At 40.1% G+C, this 23,626-nt stretch overlaps 1 protein-coding gene across 1 annotated transcript in view; it reads left to right on the top strand.

Moving 5' to 3' along the window:
- The window catches only part of scospondin (subcommissural organ spondin), a 108,708-nt gene that overhangs the window by 71,462 nt on the left and 13,620 nt on the right, over positions 1-23,626 (top strand). The window contains exons 80-100 of the mRNA XM_036217530.1: positions 164-370; positions 1,794-1,961; positions 2,089-2,223; positions 3,530-3,767; positions 4,335-4,487; positions 4,591-4,637; positions 4,723-4,893; positions 6,680-6,862; positions 7,329-7,484; positions 7,556-7,680; positions 9,994-10,133; positions 12,957-13,003; positions 13,087-13,326; positions 14,478-14,639; positions 15,941-16,057; positions 16,747-16,885; positions 18,992-19,188; positions 19,275-19,445; positions 21,437-21,564; positions 21,661-21,800; positions 22,153-22,199. Of these exons, the coding sequence (XP_036073423.1) occupies positions 164-370; positions 1,794-1,961; positions 2,089-2,223; positions 3,530-3,767; positions 4,335-4,487; positions 4,591-4,637; positions 4,723-4,893; positions 6,680-6,862; positions 7,329-7,484; positions 7,556-7,680; positions 9,994-10,133; positions 12,957-13,003; positions 13,087-13,326; positions 14,478-14,639; positions 15,941-16,057; positions 16,747-16,885; positions 18,992-19,188; positions 19,275-19,445; positions 21,437-21,564; positions 21,661-21,800; positions 22,153-22,199 (3,111 nt within the window). The remainder of the gene's footprint in view (positions 1-163; positions 371-1,793; positions 1,962-2,088; positions 2,224-3,529; positions 3,768-4,334; positions 4,488-4,590; positions 4,638-4,722; positions 4,894-6,679; positions 6,863-7,328; positions 7,485-7,555; positions 7,681-9,993; positions 10,134-12,956; positions 13,004-13,086; positions 13,327-14,477; positions 14,640-15,940; positions 16,058-16,746; positions 16,886-18,991; positions 19,189-19,274; positions 19,446-21,436; positions 21,565-21,660; positions 21,801-22,152; positions 22,200-23,626) is intronic.

The raw sequence follows: 23,626 nt of genomic DNA, 5'->3' as shown, positions 1-23,626 counted from the left end.
TTTTCTCACTCTTGGACAAACTAAAAATATTAACGCATTAACTCGAATTGATTGATTAATCACTTACATTAATGTGTCGACTTTCACGGCCTTAAATCTATTAAATGATTGTTTGTACTCAAAGTCTTCCTGTAATTTGTGCAAATGTCCCTTCATGCTACAGGTGAGGTTTGTTTGGGAGCTGAATGTGCAGAAAGGAACTGCACATGGACAGAATGGGGGGAATGGAGCCTCTGTTCCAGGTCATGCGGCGTGGGGCAGCAACAACGGATCAGAACCTTCCTCCACCCTGGAGCAAACGGGTCATGGTGTGAGGACATCATGGGAGGGAACCTGGAGAATGGCTTCTGCAACATCCGGCCCTGCAGAGGTCAGCAGTCCAGGGAAAGCCTCTCCCTGGATATACTTAGACATGTAGCTCAGTGGTCCTGTGGTAGAGTGTCCGCTCTGACACTGGAAGGTTGGGAGTTCAAATCCATAGCCGAGTAATACCAGAGACTCTAGTCTCTAGTCTAGTCTCTAGTCTCCCTCTTTGACACACAGCATGAAATGCGTGGTTGAAGTAGTTGAACATAAATTTCTTATGTAAAATATCATATCTGAGTTGAGAGAAGGTAGAAACAGATATCGAGTTAATTAGTCCACATAATTTTATTTAATTAATAATTAACAAGTTAGTAAAATGCTTGATGTGTTAATAAAGACGTCCTCCTGCCACCCCACACTTCACTGATGCACTGTTAAAGCTTCAGAAGCTGTCTTGTAGCACCTTTGCCAACAGCAACATCATTCCTAACAAGCTAACCAGGCTTTTTTAGCGGGACATGTATTACCTTAAAACTCCTAGCAGCCATTTACAAAACTGAGGACTCCTTCAAAAGTGATAAGGACAAGTTTTTTTTGATCAAAAATGGCGGTTGTCTTTAAACGTATCAGTTTAGGTGGCCATGGAGGTGCTTGTTGTGTAAATATTGTGTTTTGGAGGAACATATATAATGTAATACAAACCTTAAAAATATCTTTTTACATTCATTAAACGTGTTAGACACACCATGACCAAGAATCTGAGATGTAAAGAGACTATGAAGGGGAGTTAGCATGCTAATGAACCAAGCTAAGGACTGTTTCAATCATTTGTGTTCTGTCCTTAAAGTAAAGACCCACTCCACTGAGATTTGTGTTTTTTAGTGTTTTTAACATTTTGGAGGACATACATACAGATGGAGGACATGTATACAGAAAATTAAGCTTGCAAATTAGATACTGCGTATTTATTTTTCATATTGTTGAGAATCAGGAGTAGACAAACAAATGCTGTTTGAGAAAAATTGTAGTTTTTTTGTAAAAATGAGTTCCACCTTAGATTTGTGTCCAGATTTGTGTATGTGCATAACAAGCAAGTTGTGTGTAATTTTTAAAGATTTGTGTGTGTAGTTAGCTTCAAGCTGTTGTAATTTTAATTTATGTGTGTGTAAATTGTATACTTTTGAATTTTATAATTTTGGTATTTATGCACAAAATGTATTTTATGAGTTAGAAAATCAAGAATTACGCACGCACAAATCAGGGGATACTATTTTCTCTCCGTAGACTACATCTCAGAGGTGAATTTCAGATGAACTCTTTTTTCTCTGCAGAAACTATATCCTAGAAAACAGGTTATCTTGATTTTGACTAAAATAGCATAATTATAAAAAGATGATCCGAGTGGGACTTGTAATGTTTCTTTATTTGAAAGAATCCAATGTTAAGTGTGTTGATTTGGCTTTCTTCCATCTGCGTTTTGAACCCAGTGAATGGAGGCTGGTCCCGCTGGAGCCCCTGGTCCCGCTGTGATAAGCTCTGTGGGGGAGGACGCTCCATTCGCACTCGCACCTGCTCAAGTCCTCCACCTAAAAACGGTGGCAGGAAGTGTGAAGGAGAGAAGAACCAGATCAAGCCTTGCAACACGAAACCATGTGGTGAGCCTGACTGGACTCTCAATGGTCGAGATAAAATCACTGAGTTTATAGTCTGTAAACGACTTACTTTATGAACCATTCCTGTGAGAGGAGGAGCTGGATCAGCTTGTGACTGTTGCATTGACAGAAGGGAAGAAATGCCCCTCAGGGCAGGAGTTTGACCCGTGTGCCAGCCAGTGTCCACAGCGCTGCTCAGACCTCCAGCAGGGACTTCAGTGTCAGGGAAACGCCGAATGCCAACCGGGCTGCCGCTGTCCAAAAGGTGATCACACTGCTGCCTCATTTTCTGTCAACTATCTTCTCTTTACAAGCACATTAAAGACTTTAGAACCTGAAATGTAATATTTTAGCATGACACTGACAAATATATATATATATTTTGTCTTCTTTCTCAGCAACTTACAACAGGGGTCCCCAAACTTTGTGAGGGCCACAAAACAGTTTTTTCTCTGATGGGGGTCTGGGGTCGGTTTGTAGGCTAATATAAAAAACTGTAACAATCACAGCCTAAACATAAAGATTTATGGTTTTCCAGAAAGCCACACGTAGCCAAATTAAATTTATTTAATTTAAATAATTAATTGAAGTAATCTTTATGAAAAAAAAATTATACAAAAACATTTTAAAAACCAGATATATAGGCATTACGTGCAATGGTACTAGTGTGAATGCAGTAAGCCGAATGTGGCTGCAGAAGATGCTAGTGCTAATAGCTGAAGATGCTATAATTGATAGCTAAAAACGCTCAAAATGATAGTTGAAAACCTGAAGCTAATAGCTGATAGACTGAAGCTGATCACTTGCTAAATATTAGCAAGATCCCAAATTGGCCTAAAAAATGAAAAGGATTAAATTAGCCAGAACAGTTAGCCTGAAATATTAGTTAAATGCCAAATTGGGCTAAAAATTTAGAACATTTTTAATTTAGCTAAAACTGCGAACATAAGGCTAAAATATTAGCTTAACTCAACATTTGCAAAAAAAAAAAAAAAAGCCTAAATTAGCCAGAACAGCTAGCATGTAGCTGATTAGCTAAGTGCCAAATTAGCCTAACAACTGATAAAAATGTTTAATTTAGCCAAAACAGCTAGCATAAGGCTAAAATATTACCTCCAGAATGCACAAATTTTTAATGAAATGCAAACATTTGATAAAAAGTTTGATCTTTTAAGAGTTAAAAGGACATATTATCTTATGCTGCACAACACTGGTAACTAGTTGTCCATGAGATGCACTGAGAGGATCTTGTTTGACACACAGCGGTTGAAAAGAAATAACATTTTGAGAGATGCTAGTTTCTTTTGTTATTTTTGCTTTTGTTCGTGCCAAAAAATAGACAAAATTCTCCTTTACTATGAAAAAAAAAAGAAGGCCATAAACGCAAATCCAAATTTGTTAAAGGTTAAAGTGCCTAGTTTGGGGACCTCTGTCTTACAGTGTTATTCTGAATTTTTCTTAACTTGTTGATTGTTGGCAAATCAAAGAACATAAACACTGGAGCACCGGGGTCAAATGGTTAACTGATTCACCTGCATGTTCCGGCTGACAGCGGTCTGCGTGCGTTCCAGGTCAGCTGCAGCAGGACGGGCTGTGCGTGGAGGTGTGGCAGTGTGACTGTGTGGACTCAGCGGGTCAGATTTGGGCAGCGGGCAGCTGGCATCAGGTGGACTGCAATAACTGCAGCTGCTCTGACGGAAAGCTGCTCTGCAGCAACCACAGCTGTCAGCCCGCCTGTGTCTGGAGCTCCTGGTCCAGCTGGGCTCAGTGCAGCGTGTCCTGTGGGCCAGGCCAGAGAACCAGATACAGGTGAGGGGGACACAAGCACCACGCTTCAATGTTAGACTCATTTAAAACCGTACAGTTTTTAGAATAAAATGATCTTTCAGAGGTAGTTTCTGTTTTTGTATTTATTAGTGTCTCTATTTAAACAAATTTAAATTTTCAAAGAGAATTTGTTATGGCGCCCTTGGCAAAAGCAGAAAATTGGTCTATTTTGTGTACAAGCCGCAAGCGATCTGGGTCAATTCTGACAAGGGCTGCCATGATCAGTCAACTAATAGATTTTAGAGATTAAAATAAACATACAATCACAACACGCACTTTCCTCTGTGTCTCAACAACAGATTAATTAAAGAAATAGAAATTGCTTCTTCTTAGCAGAAACATGGAGTAATAGTTTTAGGGTATCAACCTGCCTGTGAAGTGAACCCCAGTTTCCCATGTACAACACCCAGTAAACTGAGCCGTCCAGCTGCTGGTGGTTAAGATGGATTGATGAAGGAAATTCTGAAACCGCAAACCTGCATAAATACAGTCATTTTTAGTCAACTGCACCATTTAACACAGTAGATGTTCTCATGTGTTCTGTGTCAGGTCTCTAGTTCCAGAAACTGAAGGAGCAGATTGTAACTTTGAGGAGGTTCAGCACAAACCGTGTGATCCGGGCCACTGTCCAGCTCTTTGCCTTCTTTACGACCAGGAACTCAGCTTGGGAGACACTTGGCTGCAGGGAGAGTGTGAACAATGGTGAGGTTGAAAAGCATGAAGCTGATTTTTCTCCAGGTTACCAAAAAAAAAAAAAGAAATTATTTTGAATATTTCTTACATTGAACAGTGATTTTCCTTCCAGCATTTGCACTCCAGAGGGTGTTTACTGTCAAGACATAGACTGCAGAGGTAGGAGCTGGAGTGTATCCATGAGTGAACACTCTAGGACTGAATCCGCTGTAGTTATGTGAAGTACTCTCGTTTGTGTCTCCAGTCGATGGCGGCTGGACGCCCTGGTCAGTGTGGTCTGACTGTTCTGTGACTTGTGGCGGGGGCACGCAGGTTCAGACCCGTGCATGTATCAACCCCCCACCACGGAACAATGGATCGGACTGCAGCGGACCGGACAGAAAAACCCAGGACTGCCAGACGCCTCCATGTTTAGGTTTGTGCACAGCGGAGAAAATGTCCTTCTCAAACTAGTTCGAAAAATACAGAATATAAAACATTTTTATTGATTATTAGTAACATAATAATAACAATAATAATGAAGCTAATGTAATTTGTTTTGCTAAGATTAAAAAACAAAGTTTGATGTCCTGCCTTTTAAAGGTAAAATTAAATCAAATAAAATTAGCCTAAAACTATTTTAAGCATATATTGCTCAAAAAGTAGTTTCATACCCAAAAGTAGCGCCATTTATACACATTTTTTCCTCAAATATTATTTATTACTATCTTAATTTCTAAGTCTATGGTCTTAAAATAGGAGTAGATTACCATTTTAAGATAAAAATGTCTTCAGAAATTATTGTATGTTTATACATTCATTGGACACTTCATTTGGCCGATCTGTCCAACTGCTCGTTTATACAAATTTCTAATAAGCCAATCACACGGCAGCAGAGCAACTCAATGCATTTACTAAGACTATCTGCTGCAGTTCAAACTAAGCATCAGAATGGGGTCAAAAGGCGATTAAAATGACTTTGATTGTGGCATGGTTGTTGGTGTCAGACGGGCTGGTCTGAGTGTTTCAGAAACTGCTGATTCACCCACAACCATCTGCAGGGTTTACAGAGAATGGTCAGAAAAAGAGAAAATATCCAGAGAGCTTCAGTTCTGTGGGCAGAAATGTATTTTTGAAGCCTGAGGTCAGAGGAGAATGACCACACTGGTTCCAGGTTATAGTAAGCCAACCAGTGTGCTGCGGCGCACTAGTGTTCCGAGAGAGATGTCCAGGTGTGTCATGGGAAATTATTCAAAACACTGAATAGTCAGGAATATGAAAGACCATAAAATACTTTATCTTCTTTTTGTTTATTTGATCCAAAAAAAGACTTTTTGATAAGAATGACGGTCCTGTGATTTAGCAACAGCGAGCAATCAGAAGTTGTTAATATCCTAATTTTTTTGTTGCGACTTGACTCATAAAGTCTCACACTTCCAGCTAAAATAACAGCTAAAGCTCATGTTTAGTGGTGTAGCTTCCTGCTGGATCCGGGGTCAGATTGTAGAAAAAGTGAACAAAATAATGAAGCTCAGAGAGGCGACTTTGTCCAGCATCAGTTTTGCACTGCATCTCCCATAATGCATTGGGTTAAAGTGACAGCACTTCTGTACTATACTACAAAAATAAAATGATTTATTCACCCCCAAAAAATATATTTTTGTTAAAGTTACAGTTTATATTAAGTGAAAAATAATAAAACCTCAAACTGTTTACTTTTTGTGCTGTTACAATTAAACATAAACATAAATACATTATTTAAAAAGCCTGAAAACATCCTTAAGGTCCAGAATAGAATCAATAAAGATGAAATCAGTATTTTTTTCCCATGAAGTCAGCGGTGATACTTGCTGCAAGGTTGAATTGTCAGTCACTGATTACCTTTTTGTTTTTCTGTAAACACAATTAAAAAGTGATTTTTATTTTCAGATGATTTGTTTCGTTTCTGATATGCATTTATTCATATACGGCACATTTAATTTAGCAATATTAAAAAAAGGAAAAATTAATGTGGCCTTCAGACCCTGTTTGATGCTGCTCATGATGGTGTAGTTTTTTAAAAAAAATAATCAAGTTGCCTAATACATGGCACCACCTAGATCAATGGGGATGATCACCATGAGGCCCACACTGCTTAAGTATCCTCTGATATTTTATGTTTTATTGACTTTAGTTGAACTTAAAAATAATAAACGTGGGAATCTAAATGCTTTTTCTTACAGATGACCTCTGCCACTGGTCGCCATGGTCGCCGTGCTCCCAGAGCTGCGGGGCGGGGTCTGCGTCTCGCCGCAGGCTGTGTTTGTGCGAGGATGAGGGTGAGGAAGGAGGCTCGTGTCCCCCTGAGATCCAGGCTGAGAGGAACCGTGAGGAGACCCAGCTGTGTTACAAACAACCATGTCCAGGTACAAAGGTGGCGAACGCCACTTCTGTCTGCTGCTGTCAGGAGATGGAAAGTGTCTAGAATACCAAACAATTGATTCCTAAACCGGAAATGACTCAAAATTAAAAGTTAATTGATGAAATTGAACTGTTTAAATCTTCTATGAATGTTCTAATATTTAATAATTTTAATAAATGTAAAAAATGTTCTTGTTTAAGAAGATAACACGAAAGATTCATTTACTTCTTTATTTGTGCTGTCACATTTAAAGAAATTATTTTTAATTTTTAATTTTGACACTTGCTGCATCGTATTCTTCCAGCATTTTATTGGTTTTAAAGAGGAGGATTTTAGATCTGTATGCACCAGTCACGCATCTGCAGAGATGCGAGCACAGAATTATTTTTTTGTCAAAAAAGTGAAATATTTATCTGATAAAATGCATGGTTGACTGATTAAACAGGACTGAGGGAACTGTTTCCTTACAGGCTGTCCTATGTCAGCATGGAGCGTTTGGTCTGAGTGTTCATGCGTGTCCCAGAGACAGCAGCGCTACCGTGTAGCGCTCACCTCCGCCACCAGGGGTCAGCAGTGCAGCCCTGTAGAAACACAGAGCAGGACATGCAGCCTGAGTCAGTGTGATGGTGAGTTGTGATGTAATAAATGTGATCAGTGACCGTCTTCCCTGAGTGACGGTCTCTTCCCGCCTCTGCAGCCTGTGAGGCTCCGTTTGTGTTCTCTGCATGCGGCGCCCCCTGTCAGAAACAGTGCTCCCTGCTGGGCCGAGGAGACCTGTGCTTCCAGAACACGGAGTGCACGCCTGGCTGCTACTGTCCACAGGTGATTCTGCTGAGACTGCTGCATGACTTTAAATCACACCTTTTATTTTTTTGTTTTTTTTTCAGTACAACATAAGAATAAAAAAGGCAATGTTCTCTGGCAGTCCAAATCTGAAATACAAAATAAAAGCCTTTTGGAAAACTCCTCCGGAGCCACATGTGGCTCTTTTAATAAAGAAAAATGTTTCTAATTATTAAAAAGTAACTAGTAAGTAAGAAGTGAGAAAATAGTAAAAGTAAACTTTAACTCAAACTTTAACTCATTTACAAACAGCTGAAATGCATTATGTTATCACAAGTCAAATATTTTGACACATTTTTGTGTACCCTGTCATGTACTACAAAACATAATTGGACGTCAATAATACAACCAGTGTTAAGCGAATTTTCTGTTTTTTTTTTTAATTAAGGAATTTTAATTGTGTTGTCACATGCCAATTTCATTTTGTTTAGTTAGATTTACATTTCTAGCAGAGATGCACCAACTACAGTGACATTAACTATTTTTATTTAATCTCTGCTGACATTACACTTACTAGTACTACTTTTGCTGCATTGACAACCGGGTGTCTTTTATTTTGAAAGGAACTTCTGTCAAAAGTTTTAAAAAAGTCTTTTTTCTTTTAATGTTTGCGTTCATTTACGTATATTTATCGTAGTAGTAACAACAGCAGAAATACAGATCAGTGTCTTGTTTTTTTAAAGGTGAGGGGAGATTTTGTGGCTCCTATTGGGTTACAGTCAATGAGAAATTTCACAGTTGAAGGTTGCAGATTCTCGCACTAGAGGATAAAATCCTTATCCTTTTTTTAAAATTCAGTCAGTATGGAACAGAAACCCCAAACTTTTTATGAATTTATTAAAATATTATTGAGAAATATTTTTGGAATTGCTATAATTGCTGAACTGTTTCTTCTGCAGATTGTATCAACCTGTACAGATTAGATCTAGATTAGACTCTAGGAGTTAAAAATGATATATATAAATCAGAAAAAATGAGGTTAGATCAGAGGTCTGCAACCTTTAACGCTGTAAAATTGATTAGTCCAGATTCTTATGGACTGAAACTCACTGAGAGACACAAAGTTAGAAAAATACTCTTTATTTTTGTTTTTGTTGCTATTAAGCCATTCATTTATAAAATGTATCTTTGAAATGATAAAACACATCCTGTGTTTAATCAGATCCTTCAGCTGCAGCAGATTTACTTTCCTTAAAATGCAATAATTTAGATTTTTTTATGACTTTTGTGTTCCTTCATTCTTTCTCTTCTTTTACGAGTGACTAAAACATGACAACATTAGTGTAGAATCCAGATTATTTAGTAAATGTAATAAGTGGTTAGCGCTCTTGCCTCACAGCGAGAAGGCCCCGGTTCGAATCCCGGCTGGGACCTTTCTGTGTGGAGTTTGCATGTTCTCCCCGTGCATGCGTGGGTTTTCACCGGGGACTCCGGCTTTCTCCCACCATCCAAAAACATGCTTCATAGGTTCATTGGTGACTCTAAAATTGCCCCTAGGTGTGAATGTGGGAGTGAATGTGTGTGTGATTGAGGCCCTGAGACAGACTGGAGACCTGTCCAGGGTGAACCCCGCCTTCACCCAACAGTAGCCGGGATAGGCTCCGGCACCCCCGCGACCCCGAAAGGGACAAAGCGGTCAGGAAAATGAATGAATAATAAGATAATGTCACTCTGATTATAAACCACTATTAATTAAACGTTTTACCATCATTTTAATCAGTTAGGGATATCTGACATGCCAAAAATCTAAATATAAATTAATTAATTAGTTAAGTCTGAAGTTTTCTCAAAAGCCAAAGAGCCACAATGGAGGAATTAAAGAGCCGCTTGTGGCTCCGGTTGCAGATGTAATTCAAATTCAACTGAGTTCCGACAGAATAAAAGTGTTAAAGAGCTACTCCAATGAAAAATATGTTGTTTTACATGTTCTTGTGTCATTTTATATAAATATGGAGGACACATATATACTCAGAATTACAAATCACATTTGTTACGTCAAAAATGGGCGGGACACAAGCTCAGGTTGGGATGTAAGCGAGCGGGAGACCATAGAGAGTCCACAGTTATAGGTGACAGGAAGGGGGGGTGGGGTTGCAGTCCTGCCCACAAATCAGAAATAAATTCCTAATATACTCCAAAAGCTGTGTCCTAGAAAATGACAGTTTAAAGAAAATGCTAAAGATAAAAAGCACAATTATGGATAAAAAGACCAACAGGAACAGTTTTACAACAATGGGTTTTTAAATGCATAAACAAAGCACTTCATCGTCTCTTTTCCCATTCACCCTTCAGGGCCTGCTGCAGCTGAATGGGAGCTGTGTCCCCTCAGAAGACTGCGGCTGTGTTTACCTGCAGCACCAAGCTGCAGGAAAGCCCCCCTCCACCATCACCGTCCCTCAGGGGGGCACCATCACGATCGACTGCAGCACCTGGTGAGCCTCGTCACGCGAGTGTTCAACACCGTCAACCAGAGCAACAACAGGAAGTTCCTCCTTCCACGTTAGTCTGTGTAGAACGAGAGTCAATGTACAGTTCACCTGGTCACAGCCCTGCAATCTTCTGCAGGAGAACAGTAGATATTTTAATAAAAAATGCTGTGAAAAGAACAGACTTTTTGTCATTAGATGCAGAACTGGGGCACCTGCTGCACATCTCTGTGAATGTATCTGGGCTTTATTATAAAGACACTTTAGAAGATAAAAGTAGGCCAGCTTCCACCCCACACCATAGTTTAATTCCTCATGGAAGACGGACCTCATTTATGCTTTACTCACACTACGGTGGATACGAGCTGTGTGTGGATGAAAAATGGGAAAATCTGTACGGGGCACGCTGGTGACCCACAGGAAACTTTCAGATCATATAGTGAAACTGTAGAGCACATGTGTCAAAGTCAAGGCCCGGGGGCCGGATAGAATTACCCGGAGGGCCGGATCTGGCCCTCCGGGTAATTCTATCCGGCCCTCCAGAACATTTAATTTTATTGTTATTAATGGCTCAATGTTATCTTTTGCTCATTTCTAACTTGCATAAGTTTGACAAAATAGATTTCTATGGAGAGTAAAATATTGAAATATATTTAAGGTATAAATTGATTTATTCTGGAATAATATTCCTGTCTTTTTATTATTCATAATTATGTTAAAAGGTTATGGTTTTAAAAATTGGCATTCTGATAGAATGGACTATTTTGGTATTTACTAAGACTTTTTTAGGCTATTTGGAGTTTAGTTAATATTTCAGCTACATGCTGACTGTTTTGGCCAATTTAGGCTCTTTTAAAGTTCTTTAAGCTCTTTTGGAGTCAAGCTAATATTTACATGCTAGCTGTATTGGCTAATTTAGTATTTTTTCAGTTGTATGTGGCTATTTTGAAGTTTAGCTATTTTTTCAGCTACTACTTTTGGCTGACCTAGGTGGTTTTTTTTTTTGTCTTTTAGGCTAATTTGGCATTTAGCTAATATTTTAGCACGCTGTTAGCTTCAGCGTTTTCAGCTACTAGCTTCAGTGATTTCAGCTATCACCTTCTGTGGCCACATTCAGCTTACGGCATTCGCATTAGCATTTTTGCAGGTAATGCTATACATCTACTTCATAATTCAGTTAAAAAGTTACAGTTTTAAAGTTTTAAAAACATAGTAAAGTGTTCAATAAATATTTATCCTGTTCGGCCCGTGATCTAAGGTGTGTTTTGGATTTTGGCCCCTTGTTTGATGGAGTTTGACACCCCCACTGTAGAGCAACTGTACTGTACTCAATTTTTTTTTTTATCTTGGCTGCTGCTGCACAAGATGTAAAATGCAACTGCCGCCACCCGATTCCAAATGCCACCTGACAATTCCCCTGAAAAACTATTTCGGCATATGTGGTTGCAGTCTTATTAAGACGGTCGTATGAGCTTCAAGGGAACTGCATGACACAGCTGTGCTCCCTCCTTTCTATGATTCAAAACGGGTCCAGAAAACCCCAAAAATCTGCTGACCAGTAACCAATCCTTTAGTGACACAACTGAATTTGATCGCTAATCTGCTTCCCATAGAAGGAACCTGGACTAATAATACCCTTACAGTTGCTTCTATTTACATCTATGGTTTGACTATCCTTTAAAAAGGAACAAATTTTTACCAAGCAAACTTCTAGACTGGAATACATGGTAGTGTATTGGTTTGCACTCTTGTAGAGAGAGAGTAGGTTCTGGTTCAAATCCCACCTTTCTGTGTAGAGTTTGCATTTCTCCTCGAGCATTGTGGGTGTTTTTTCTAGGCATTCAAGTTTCCTCCAAGTCTCTGGGTGTGAATGTGAGTGTGTGGGCCTGTAAACAGACTGGAGACCTGTTCAGTCATCACTCCTAACTCGTCACAGATTGACGCTTGGTTAAGGACCCCTTCCACATCACTTTTTGACGTTTTGAATGTACCCAAATCGAATTTCTTTGACGTGGTGGCTGTTCCCATTAAAGCGCGGGTCCCAACCTCCGGGCCGCGAACCGGAGCATGCTCTAACTCAGTACCGGTTTGCATCCAGTAACATGTCCAAGCCTGGTTTGTTTTAGGTACCGCTTCGGGTCCGGTCCAATACCACATCTGGTACTGCAGCCCAATATTCTCCAGTGCCAGGTTAGGGTACTGGTACCGGCCGCATCCTGAGGACCAGCGTGCGTGTGGTACCCAAAGTGGTACCGCATCTGGTACCACATCCGGGGGTTGCAGACCCTTGACTTTACGAACAGCCAGCACGTCAAAAAATGGCGAGTTTAGGGACACCCAAAGTGTCAAAAAGTGACGTGAAGGAGTCCTTGACCAAACGTCAGTATGTGACAAGATGGAAATGAGAGTGCATTGGTTCAGGGGGGTGCCCAACAGTAGCTGGGATAGGCTCCAGCAACCCTGTGACCCTGAAAGGGCTCGACAGGCTTGTGTAGATGGATGGACCAATGAATGGATGGTGGGATGTCCAAACAGCAGCTATTGGTTCAACAGTTTATTACAGTCTGACATTTGCTGACATCACAACACGTCCAGCAAGAGAATCTGTGGTAAACTCGGACACAAACTCTGATTCAGTACGTTTATAGCACATTTTGATTGACTTCTGTTAACTTTCTAGAGCACTGGATTTCATAACTATAGATTTACACAGCATACAAAATAGTGAACGCACTATGAAGTGCACTATATTGAGTAGAGAAGGTATTCGGACCCAACCTTCGTCCCTGTCATGTCTGACGTATTTCTGTGGTGGTTTTCTGTCTGCAGCCTTTGTCATGAAGGAGTTTTGCATTGTGACACCAGAGAATGTGATGGTAAGAATCCTGTTTGTTGAAAGTGTCGCCCTCTTTTTCTTCTGTCGGGTATTCTTCTTTGTGGTTCTCTTGCCCCCATGCAGTGATCCTCAGCGAGTGGTCCGAGTGGACTCGCTGCTCTCCGTGCATGTCGTCCTCCTCCGACCAGCTCAGCACTTTAGCTGAAGGACTGGTGGGCGGAGCCGCCGTGGTCTCCATCCAGAAGCGCTTCCGGGCTTGCCTGGACCTGGACTCTGGTCTTCCTGTCCCTAAAGTAGAAGAAAGCCAGTGTTCGGGACTGCTGGTGGACGAGCGACTCTGTCCGGACGTGAACATCTGCAGAGGTAATGATGTTTGTGCAGCAGCTGTCCTCCAGACGGTGAAGTTTCAACCTCCAGTTCTTTGCTTTGATCCTCAACCGTAGAAAAATATTCCAGTTTTGCTTTTCCAGCTGCTGTGGGAGTCAGATACCTAGATAAGATCAAAGGAAACTGAAGATCGAGACAGAGTTTGACAAGCATGTTGAATAGAACGGTGATGAACCGCTTTAGCATAGCATTCTCAGTATTTATATCTGTCAGAGCAACAGCAAAATAACAATGAAACAAGAAGACTTTCAGATCAGAAAGATCTAAGGAGTCAGTTTTTGTATAGCAGATTGCTGTTTAAATGGATGAAATGAATGAAGTTTATTGGAATAAAATGAATGTGGCAGAGAGATGACATAGATCAGGGGTGTCAAACTCAACCACAGTAGGAGCCAAAATAAAAATAAAAAACATATGTTGCAGGCTGAACAGTATAAACATTTATTGATTTATTTATTAAAATTTAAAACATGAACTTTTTAACATAATTATGAACTAGATATATAGCATTACCTAAGATAATGCTAGTGTGAATGCTGTAAGCTGAATTTGGCCACTGAAGATGCTAGTGATGATAGCTAAAAACACTGAAGCTGTTAGGTGACATCACTGAAGTTGATAGCTGAAATTGCTGAAGCTGATTGCCAGCTAAAATATTAGGTGAATGCCAATTTAGCCTAAAAGAATAGGCTAGCTAAAACAGTTAGCATGTAGCTGAAATATTTGCTAAACTCCAAAATGGCTTAAAGAAACGTAGTAAATCCCAAAATAGTCCAAAAAGCTAGAAGAAGGCCAATTTTTAAAACTTATGGGGGGCTGTGAGGGACTGAAAGCTAAGGCTAAGCTAACAACTCTCAGCAATAGGGAGGGGAAGAAAATGAATTTAATTTATTTTTTATTGTTTTATTGCTGATGATAAATAGCTTTTTAATTGTTTTTTAATTGTGGTTTGTTTTTTATCTTTTTTTAAATTAATATTGTCTTTATTTGGAAGAATTGTAACAAAGTTTAACTTATCTGCTCTTTAGATATTCTTCAGGTTTGATATTTCGGGGATGTCAGCTCAAATGTGTCAGGTTCAGCAGTGATGGGGATCTGATGAGTGTGGTGATGCCTCTGCCCGTCAGACCTGTGTGTGTGGAGTGAGTGGAGCGCGTGGTCGGCGTGCGCAGAGCCGTGCAGCGGAGGAGTCAGGCATCGCTTCAGACGGCCTTTGAACGTTCCTCCTGGGCCGCACTGTCAGAGCCGACAGACGCAGAGCCACAGCTGCAACACGGGGCTGTGTCCAGGTAGGAGAATATCCACACGTCTGGATTTAGTCTAGGAGGATGCAGGCTTCACTGACAGCAGCCTGGAGATAATTGACAGCTTTTTTCTCAATTAACAACTGTTAATAAGCAGAATATATAAATTTATGTTTGTCCACAGACAAAACTTAACAACAGTGATTTGTGATAGTCTTTGTGAGATTTGACACAAAATTTTGCAAGCCTGTGCAATGCCTTGTAATTTATCTATCAATGATTTTTTTTTTTTTTAATATGGAAAATATCTGTAAAAGAGAATCAAGGAAAGAGTAATGCTGACTGTGGTGTATTGGATATGCAGAACAAATTCTTTGGCTTTTGTATTTTTACTTAATCCTTTAGCTTTTATTTGGAAAATTGTTGTTATTTGTTAGTATTTTCTTAACCCTTTAACTACCAAAAAAAAAAGGGTATTTCTTTTGTGCTGCTTATTGCCCTGGTATGGAGCCATTAAAGGGACATCAAAGTAAAAAAAAAAAAAAAAAGTAAGTAAAAAACGATTCTTTAAAAAAAAATACTTAGGGGCTCCGTAAAAGATAGTAACAGTTTTTTTATTTTTTTCTAAAAATTGAATTAAAACGATGTTTTGTTTACTAATTGATGCACACCAATTTATATCTGGTGCACATTAATTACTTAAAAAATGTTTGTTATTAGTTTTTTTTAAATTTTTTTTAAATGTATGTATATATATATATATATATATATATATATATATATATATATATATATATATTTNNNNGGGGCTCCGTACCTTGGGGAGTAATACACACAATCCATATTTTTAAAAACATGTTTTCTAAATGTTTCCCACTGTTTGGTTGAGCAGGCAGCTAAAGGGTTAAGCATTTGCTTGAAAAGTACTTATTTTTTTCTGTTTAACTTTTCTGACACTTTAAGTCTCTTTCAGGAATTGATCACGTTGGCGTTTAGGGTTAGGGGTCTGCAACCTCAGGCCTCAGATGCTTTGAATAAACAATGAGTTTTAGTTTGAATTAATTTAGTTTTGTCAATTATGATTACATATTTAGTATTTCAGATACTCAGAAATATAAAATGTTTAAATTATTTTCAGACTGATTCAGTTTTCAGTTTTTTATATAATTTTTTAAAATAACTTTTGTTTAAAAAAATAATTCTGCACCACTTTTACTTTAACAAACTTTAAGTTGTAATTTCAGTTATTAGAGGAGGTCTGACTTGTTTTCTTTTACATTTCCTGACTCGACCCCCCGTTTTCGAGCAGAAGGTCGTGTTTCACAGCTAAACTCTCTGTTTTGTAGGCGAGCGCTGCGAGGACAGAGAGCGGCTCTACCAGCAGTCCTGCGCTAATCAGTGTCCTCGCAGTTGCACGGACCTATGGGAGCATGTGCAGTGTCTCCGAGGAGCTTGTCATTCAGGTAAACATGACATGTAGGAAACTGCCAAGAATTCTGGATCTATGGGGCACCAGGAGGGCCCACATAGAGCAGGAGAAGGCAACTCCAGGCCTCGAGGGCCACATTCCTGCATGCTTCCACCAAACTCTGCGCTGGCATGTTCTTATTGGCTGGACTCACCTGAACCAGGTAATAGTCATGAGTAGGGCTGGATATCTGAAAATCATGCGGACACTGCAGCCCTCGAGGCCTGGAGTTGCCAATCCCTAACATGGACTAAAACATTCGCTATTGAGTGATTTTAAGGTCATCCTGTATGTCACTACTCACAATTCTCCTTGACTTGAAAATCCATCAAGTCATGAATACCAAATTTTCTCTGTTATGGAGTTTGTGCTCTTTAGTAAATCTACGGTGGCCCTGAAGTGCAAATCACACCAACAAATCATACAATGCAAAAAAAAACACATGAAAGATCACAATGACAATTCAAAAGGCAAAATAAATGATTTAAAAAATGTTTTTTTTTTTTCTTTTTTACTGAAATCATAAATCAGTCAGGAGCTTGACTCCCTAAAATCACTAAAAAAACATTTAATTGTTGATTATCTTTACTGAAACGTTTTAACAGCAAATCCTGGTCAGAATAGTTTAGTTTCTTCATCTGAATCACTGGTAAATACTTTCACGTCTTCTGCTCGTCTCTCCAGGATGTCGGTGTCCAGAGGGTCGGCTGCTGCAGGATGGTCACTGCGTGCCGGTGATAGAGTGTCGCTGCGGCATCCCATCAGGCAACGGAACGCTGGAGTTCAACCCCATGGAAGAGACGACAGTAGACTGTAACACGTGGTGAGTGAGGCACACAGGACCCGGCAGGAAATATCAAAGTCATAGACCAGTGTGTGTTTGAGTGCACATTTTTTCCTATGGGCATGCTGCGGGTCACAGGTCATAGCAAACACTTAAGCAACACAAAAGGGGAAATAGGTGAAATGCTCGCATGTCATTCTGATTTTACCTCTTTGAAACGTCCCCTAATCCCGCACAGGGGGCCTGTTCATGTGATCCGTGCACACACCCTCCAGTTGTAGTTCATGTGGGCGTCCTACAGGCTCATACCCATCACATGCACACATCCTACAGCATTCACACGTAGTCTCACCTTACTGACATGACAAGACATGCAAGACGCTCCTCTTAAGGTCCAGCCACTCCTCTTCACGACCCTCGATGGGCCTGGACAGTCTAAGGTCAAAACCTAGAAGGGTCCATGTGAAAAATGCTCAAGAAAACATCAGAGTTTGGGGCATTTAGATGCTTAACGGTGTCAGATCTTCACAGGTGTGAAGGTTATTTAATTCAATTTTATTTATATGGCCCAATATCACAAAACAATTACCTCATTGGGCTTCATGCCGGTAATTATACATAAGCAGAAAGTCGGTCATAAAATATAAACAATAGCTGATTGCTAAACTAAACAGACTAAATAAAACTAGTTATCCCTGTCCTCAGTAAGGAAAAACTCCTAAAAACCCTAATTCAGGAGAAAAGAAGAAACCTCTGGGATGTCCAGATGAAGGAGGAATCCTCTCCCAGGACGGACAGGAGATTTACCAGGACAGAATTAGCTTATCAATCTGTACAATGTGTTTAAATAGAGTTCAGACAGATTGGATTGGGGACAGGTGGGGGCGAGGTCCACAGCCAAAATGAGCCAGAGGCGAGGTCCACAACCAAGAACAGGAGACTATCATTAATATTATTATTATTATCGTTATTATTGATTATTGGTTCTTTACAAATGTATGACAATTTAAAATAAACTTGTATAATTCTAAAAATAACTGCCACAAACCGTTGGTGTGCTGCCCCCTACAGGTTAAAATGAGGTATTATTGTTGAATTTAAGTCCCACATCATGATCTGCAGCTCCAGCCCAGATTCTCTGACAGGATCTTCAGATTTTGTCTGTGGAGTCAGCCTCCAGCGTCCCTGTTTCGTTACCCTTTAAGCAACTTCCTGTTTAGTTAGGAGGGTAAATGAAAAGTTGTTTAAAGAAAAACCATCAGACTGTTGCTTCTGATTGCTCAATTTAAAGACCGACTCCATTGAAAATTGTTTTTTTTTAACATGTTCTTGTAATGATGGAGTTCATACGTAAAGAAAATAAAGATCAAAACAACATTTATATGTTTTTTTATTATTATTATTTTTCCAATGGTGATATTTAGAAGCATAAAATAAATGTTTGAAAAAGAGTAAATTTTCAACATAAATTATCAGGTCACATGCTCCCTGCTCTGCTCTTTTCTGATGCATCCACTTATAGAAGACTTAAACCACAAACTCTTCGTCTGAGCTGGGATCTGGATCACGACTGTAAGGCTGGATAGCTCCAGTATTGATTCATGTTTTTGTTGCACCGCTAATGTTAACTTGGGGTTCTGAGGGGCTGTGAGCTAGTGGGAGAGAGTGTAGACAAAGGGATGATGGGAAGTAAGCAGAGGCTTACTTTCGCACCAACAGCACCACCCACAACTCAGAGGTGAATTTCTGAACTCCTGATGCTCTGCAGAAACTATGTCCTGAAACAAATCGTCAGATTTTGTTTTGATTTTTTCTAATAACGACATAATCAAAATTTAAATTGATCAAAAGATGATCGGATGAACTTATCTTCACTTCTCACTATTAATTTTAACAAATTTGACATGTTGATAATAAACTTTTTGTGTTTTTGTGCTACAGGATGAACTGTTCAAATCTGGATGTGTTTAGGCCTTCTGTCTTATTTAGAGCATGATTAATAAATGTTTTAACAGCAGCAGGATTTAGTTCAAATTCATATGTTCCTGTCATTAAGCCAAACACAGGATGACAGGTGTTGTGCTGAAGGTTTTGGTGTCAGTGTTTGACCGTTCTACTGCAGCTAACCCTCTCTGACCTTCTCAGCGTTTGTGGGAATGGAACTCTGCTCTGCACCAAACATCCCTGCCCTGTCTATGAGACTTGGAGCTCTTGGAGCTCCTGCTCCGTTTCCTGTGGACTCGGCCAAATGACCAGGACTCGGACCTGCGAGGACACCGAGGAGGGTCCCTCCTGCGGGGAAACCACGCAGACGGAAAGCTGCCGGCGGCCATCTTGCCCAGGTCTCCTGTGATGAGCAGAGTATCACAAACCCTCCTGCTCTGCATTTCCCTGCAGGACTGACTGTCCCTGTGCTCTGTCTGTGAAGTGGGCTGCTTGTTGAGCGACTGGTCGTCCTGGAGTGAGTGCAGCGCCTCGTGTGGCGGCGGGGTGTCCACGAGGAACAAGACCGTCCTCCGGGAAGCAGAAGCTGGCGGGAAAGGCTGCGATGGACCGCTTGAGCAGCACGTCGTCTGCAACACCAACCGCTGTCTGCCCGGTACGCCACCCAACAAATCCCACTGCGATCCCGAAGGATCTCAGAGTCAAATCTGAATTCACGTCTTAATAGGATTATTATTGCAGAAAGAAAAGTAGCAATACAGTCGGTCGATTCCATTTTAGTTACAGAAAGAACCAAAATAAAATCAGAAGAGATGACTGGACTCCTGTTGTTGGTAGATGAATAAAAGTGATCTAAGCAACTTTTGAAAATAACATTTCACAAAATTAGTAGCTGGTGAACTAATTCCATCTGTGGACATTGTTTGTGGAGCTCAGCGGCTCAAAGGGAGACCGTCCGCTCTAATACTAGGAGATTGAGGGTTTGAATCTGTTCTTTCTTTTGGTGATTTGTCAAATATGGAAAACGACAGTTACGTACGTAACTACAGTTCTATGAATCCCGGATGACCGCCAGATATGGTGCTTAGATACGCTTAGTTCGAGAATTTATTGACAACAAAGTCACCTGGTGACCTACGTGAGGGTATGAAGTCACATGACACCAGGAGAGGCGTCCCTCAAAGTCCGCTCTAAGGCCTCCTACTGATCATCCCTCACAGTCAGGACAAGTGTTGGTAGCCAGACCTACACGAAGGTGTCCAACACCCAAGCAAGATGGGCATAAGTCATGGCCGTCACCATGTGGCATGGGGGCGTGGCGGCAAAAGGAGGCCAACATGGCCGACTTGGTCCAGCGGGAAGAACCAAACAGCCTCCGGGCAGAGAACGCCACTGAAACACCAAACAGGCGGAACCCCCACAACCACGGAACACCCAAAGCATGCCTGCCAGTCTAGAGAAGGAGAACAAAAGTAACGACACAAAGGCAAGCGGCAGCATCAGCACGCCGCAGCCAATACGACCCGCGCAGCCTCTGCAGGGCGAGACACGCTCACAACTCTGACGACAAAACGTCACGAGGCTACAGGCACCAGGTAGAGTAATAAACTCACTGCGCAGTGGAGACATGTGCACCACGAGCGAGAAGAAGTTGAGGCGCACTCCTGGTGACGTTATAGCCTCACGTTGGTCACCCGGAGGTCAAAGTTGACTTCATTAAATTCTCAAACTACAGATGTGTGATAAGGATCCTCCGGTCAGGAAGGATGAAATAGAACAATTTTCAAACCCTCATGAGGCAATGAACAGAGTATTGATTGCTAAAATGTTTTTCCAAACCTTTCTCAGATTTGGAGAAGCGATACACGTTCCAATCTCATTTCTTAAACTCTATTAGAGATGTTAACTATGGAAGTGACACTCATCACCTTTGTTAGTTATTGGATACATGTTACATCTGGATACAGCAGAATCTCTCTGTATTTAGAGGAAAGTTTTATGATTTTTAGGATCTTTTTTGTTTGTTTGTTTGTTTAGTTAGTTGTTTTTTATTGTTTGGCTGTTTTGATCTTCTGTTGTTTGTTTTTATTTTTTGTTGTCCATTTTGATCTTTGTTTGTTTTTTATTGCTTGGTTGTTTTGATTATTGTTTTTTTTAATTGGTTTGTTTTGATGTTTGGTTGTTTTTTGTTTGGTTGTTTTGATGTTCAGTTGCTTGTTTTTATTTTTTGTTGTCCACTTTGATTTTTGTTTTTATTGTTTCTTTGGCCGTTTGTTTTTATTAAATTGTTGTTTGTTTTGATATTTTTTTTTATTTGTTTTATTGTTTGTTTATTAGTTTTTACTGTTTGGTTGTTTGTTTTGATGTTTGATTGTTCGTTTTTGTTAGTTTTGATGTTATTGTTTGTTTATAAGTTTTTATTGTTTGGTTGTTTGTTTTGACAATTGTTTGTTTGTGTGTTTGTTTATTTGTTTGTTTGTTTTAATGTTTGGTTGTTTTCTTATTGTTTGTTTTAATGTTTGTTTTGTCGTTTGATTTTTTGCGTTTGTTTGTTTTGATATTAGTTTTATTGTTTAGTTGTTTGTTTGTTATTGTTTGCTTTGATGTTTGCTTGTTTGTTTTTATTGTTTGTTTTGCGTTCTGCAGGCTGTCCCAGCTGGCAGGTGTACAGTGACTGCTCGGGCTCTTGTCCGTACACCTGTGAGGACTTGTGGCCCAACACTCAGTGTCTACCTGGACCTTGCACACCTGGGTGCACGTGCCCTTCAGGACAGGTGTGAACATTTCCGTGTTTCATTAAGTGACCTGAATGGACTGGCTGACGGGTCAGTTCAGTTTGGAGATGGTCTCTGACGAGGTCACACTCTCAGGTTTTTTATAGGGGCTCCTGTGTGGATCAGGCTGACTGCCCGTGTTCGGTTCTCTCTCTGCCAACGGAATTCCAGAGCTGGAATGAGAGCAGTGAAGTGCTGCAAGCTGGAGCAACAGTTCAGCATCTCTGCAACACGTGGTAAGAATCTGTACATATCGACGGCTTAGACGCTCAGAGGCCTCGGATTAGTGCTGACCAAAGATTTTTCACTCTGAAGACTTGATCAAAACATATCAAATGTTTTCCTTCAGGGATTTCTGTGGAATTATCAGGTGATTCACTGTTTACATTAGGAAAAAGGCCCATCATTCATGTAGAGTTCAAAAAAGATGATGGGAAGAGGATAAAAACATCACTGTCTTGATTTTCATTTTGCTCTTCAACAGCAGCGTTGAGCCAGGAGACGTAAAAAAAAAAAAAAAAAACTCAGTTTTTCATAGACTTCTGCATAATTCTTTCAGAATAAGTATTGCTTGACTTGTGATTGCAGTGTGTGTCGAGGGGGGGTGTTCCACTGTACCTCAGAGTCCTGTGATGGTGAGTAAATCTGTCCAACAGATTCATGTCTACATTTTCTTTTGACTCACTCATGTTTTGTTCAGTTGTTTTTCTAATAAAGAGAACATATCCACTTCTCTGCAGTTCAGCTCGCTGCTGGGACCCGTTTCAAGAAGCGGGTTTTGTTGGAACTCTGAGTTCCTGAACTCCAAATTCAGTAAAACTCTGAGTTTTCGGTTCCAGAAAGAGAGATAACTCAAACCTGTGAAAGTGGGTGAAACCAAGCCTGTTCCAAGAAGCGGGTTAAGATGAACTCAGAATCAATCACTATGGTAACTGAGTCTGTGAACGAAACCTGGTCGGTAGCAGGTTTTCTTCAGGAAACTTAGAGTTCTCTGAGGTCTCCGCCCCTTTTTAAAGTGAAAGATGTTCAAATATGAGTTCCTCATGAACATTTAGAGAACATTTACATTAGAGACGTCACGTTTCCACCACGCAGAAACCAAAATGACATGTTCATTCATAGAGGATCATGTAGAGAGGAGGCTGATTAATCCAGAGGAAATGTTATTTACGTCGGTAGAGGATTTGGAGGACACGAGTCGACTGACTGCAGTTTCCCAATTCATTTTTATTTCAGCGATATTATAAATAGTGAGTTTTTCCAGGGACTCGCTATTAAAAAATACAGTCTTCTTTTCCTTATTTTAAACCCTTAACAATAGGAATTATGGAATGTCACACACCGGGAAAGTCTTTGAACTCATCTACCGTCCCTCACTTGCGTTGAGCATTAGCTTGGTCGTCAGCAACGCTGCTTCCCACTGCGGAGTTTGCGAGTTCGATTCCTGGCTACAGAAATTGTTTTTACGCTTAACAAAAAGAATTCGGCGAATATTTGTTAAGTCTTGAGAATTAAAATTAAATAAATACTTTTTTAACATTTACCAGGCAGCTCCAGTTTCTTTTTAGCGTTAAGTGATATCCGTGTGTGTAGGTGGGGGGGGGGGTTACCAAAACTGGTCATTCATGCGATTACGGAGATTACTGGTTAAATTAGTAACAGATCAAAAACCATTCCTTACTCAACAAGTGACAAAATAACCTTCCTGACATTATTTATTCATTATTAGAAATGATTCAAATAACTGCAGATATTTTCTCTCTGTTCTACCGCTGCAGCTGTGTTGCTTTTCTTGATGAAAATGTTCTCCTATAGTCGCATTTGCTTAAAGGAACTTATCAATTTCCATCGCCGGAAGTACAAAACTCAGATGTTTGTTCTCGTTGCCATGGTGAATCGTGCTGTCTTTGCTCCATTGATCAGGGCTTTTAATGATCGCGACGCTCGCACCTGATTCTGGTTCTGACAACTTCAAGTTGATTGAATCAAACATTTTCAGCTGTTCTGAAACAGAAAACCCTGAGTTTGGGAATTTAGAGTCCAGTGACTCTAAGTTCAGGTT

The sequence above is a fragment of the Oryzias melastigma genome, linkage group LG20, assembly GCF_002922805.2.
Source record: "Oryzias melastigma strain HK-1 linkage group LG20, ASM292280v2, whole genome shotgun sequence".
NCBI classification, from domain to species: domain Eukaryota; kingdom Metazoa; phylum Chordata; class Actinopteri; order Beloniformes; family Adrianichthyidae; genus Oryzias; species Oryzias melastigma.
This window is presented reverse-complemented; position numbering and strand designations above follow the sequence as displayed.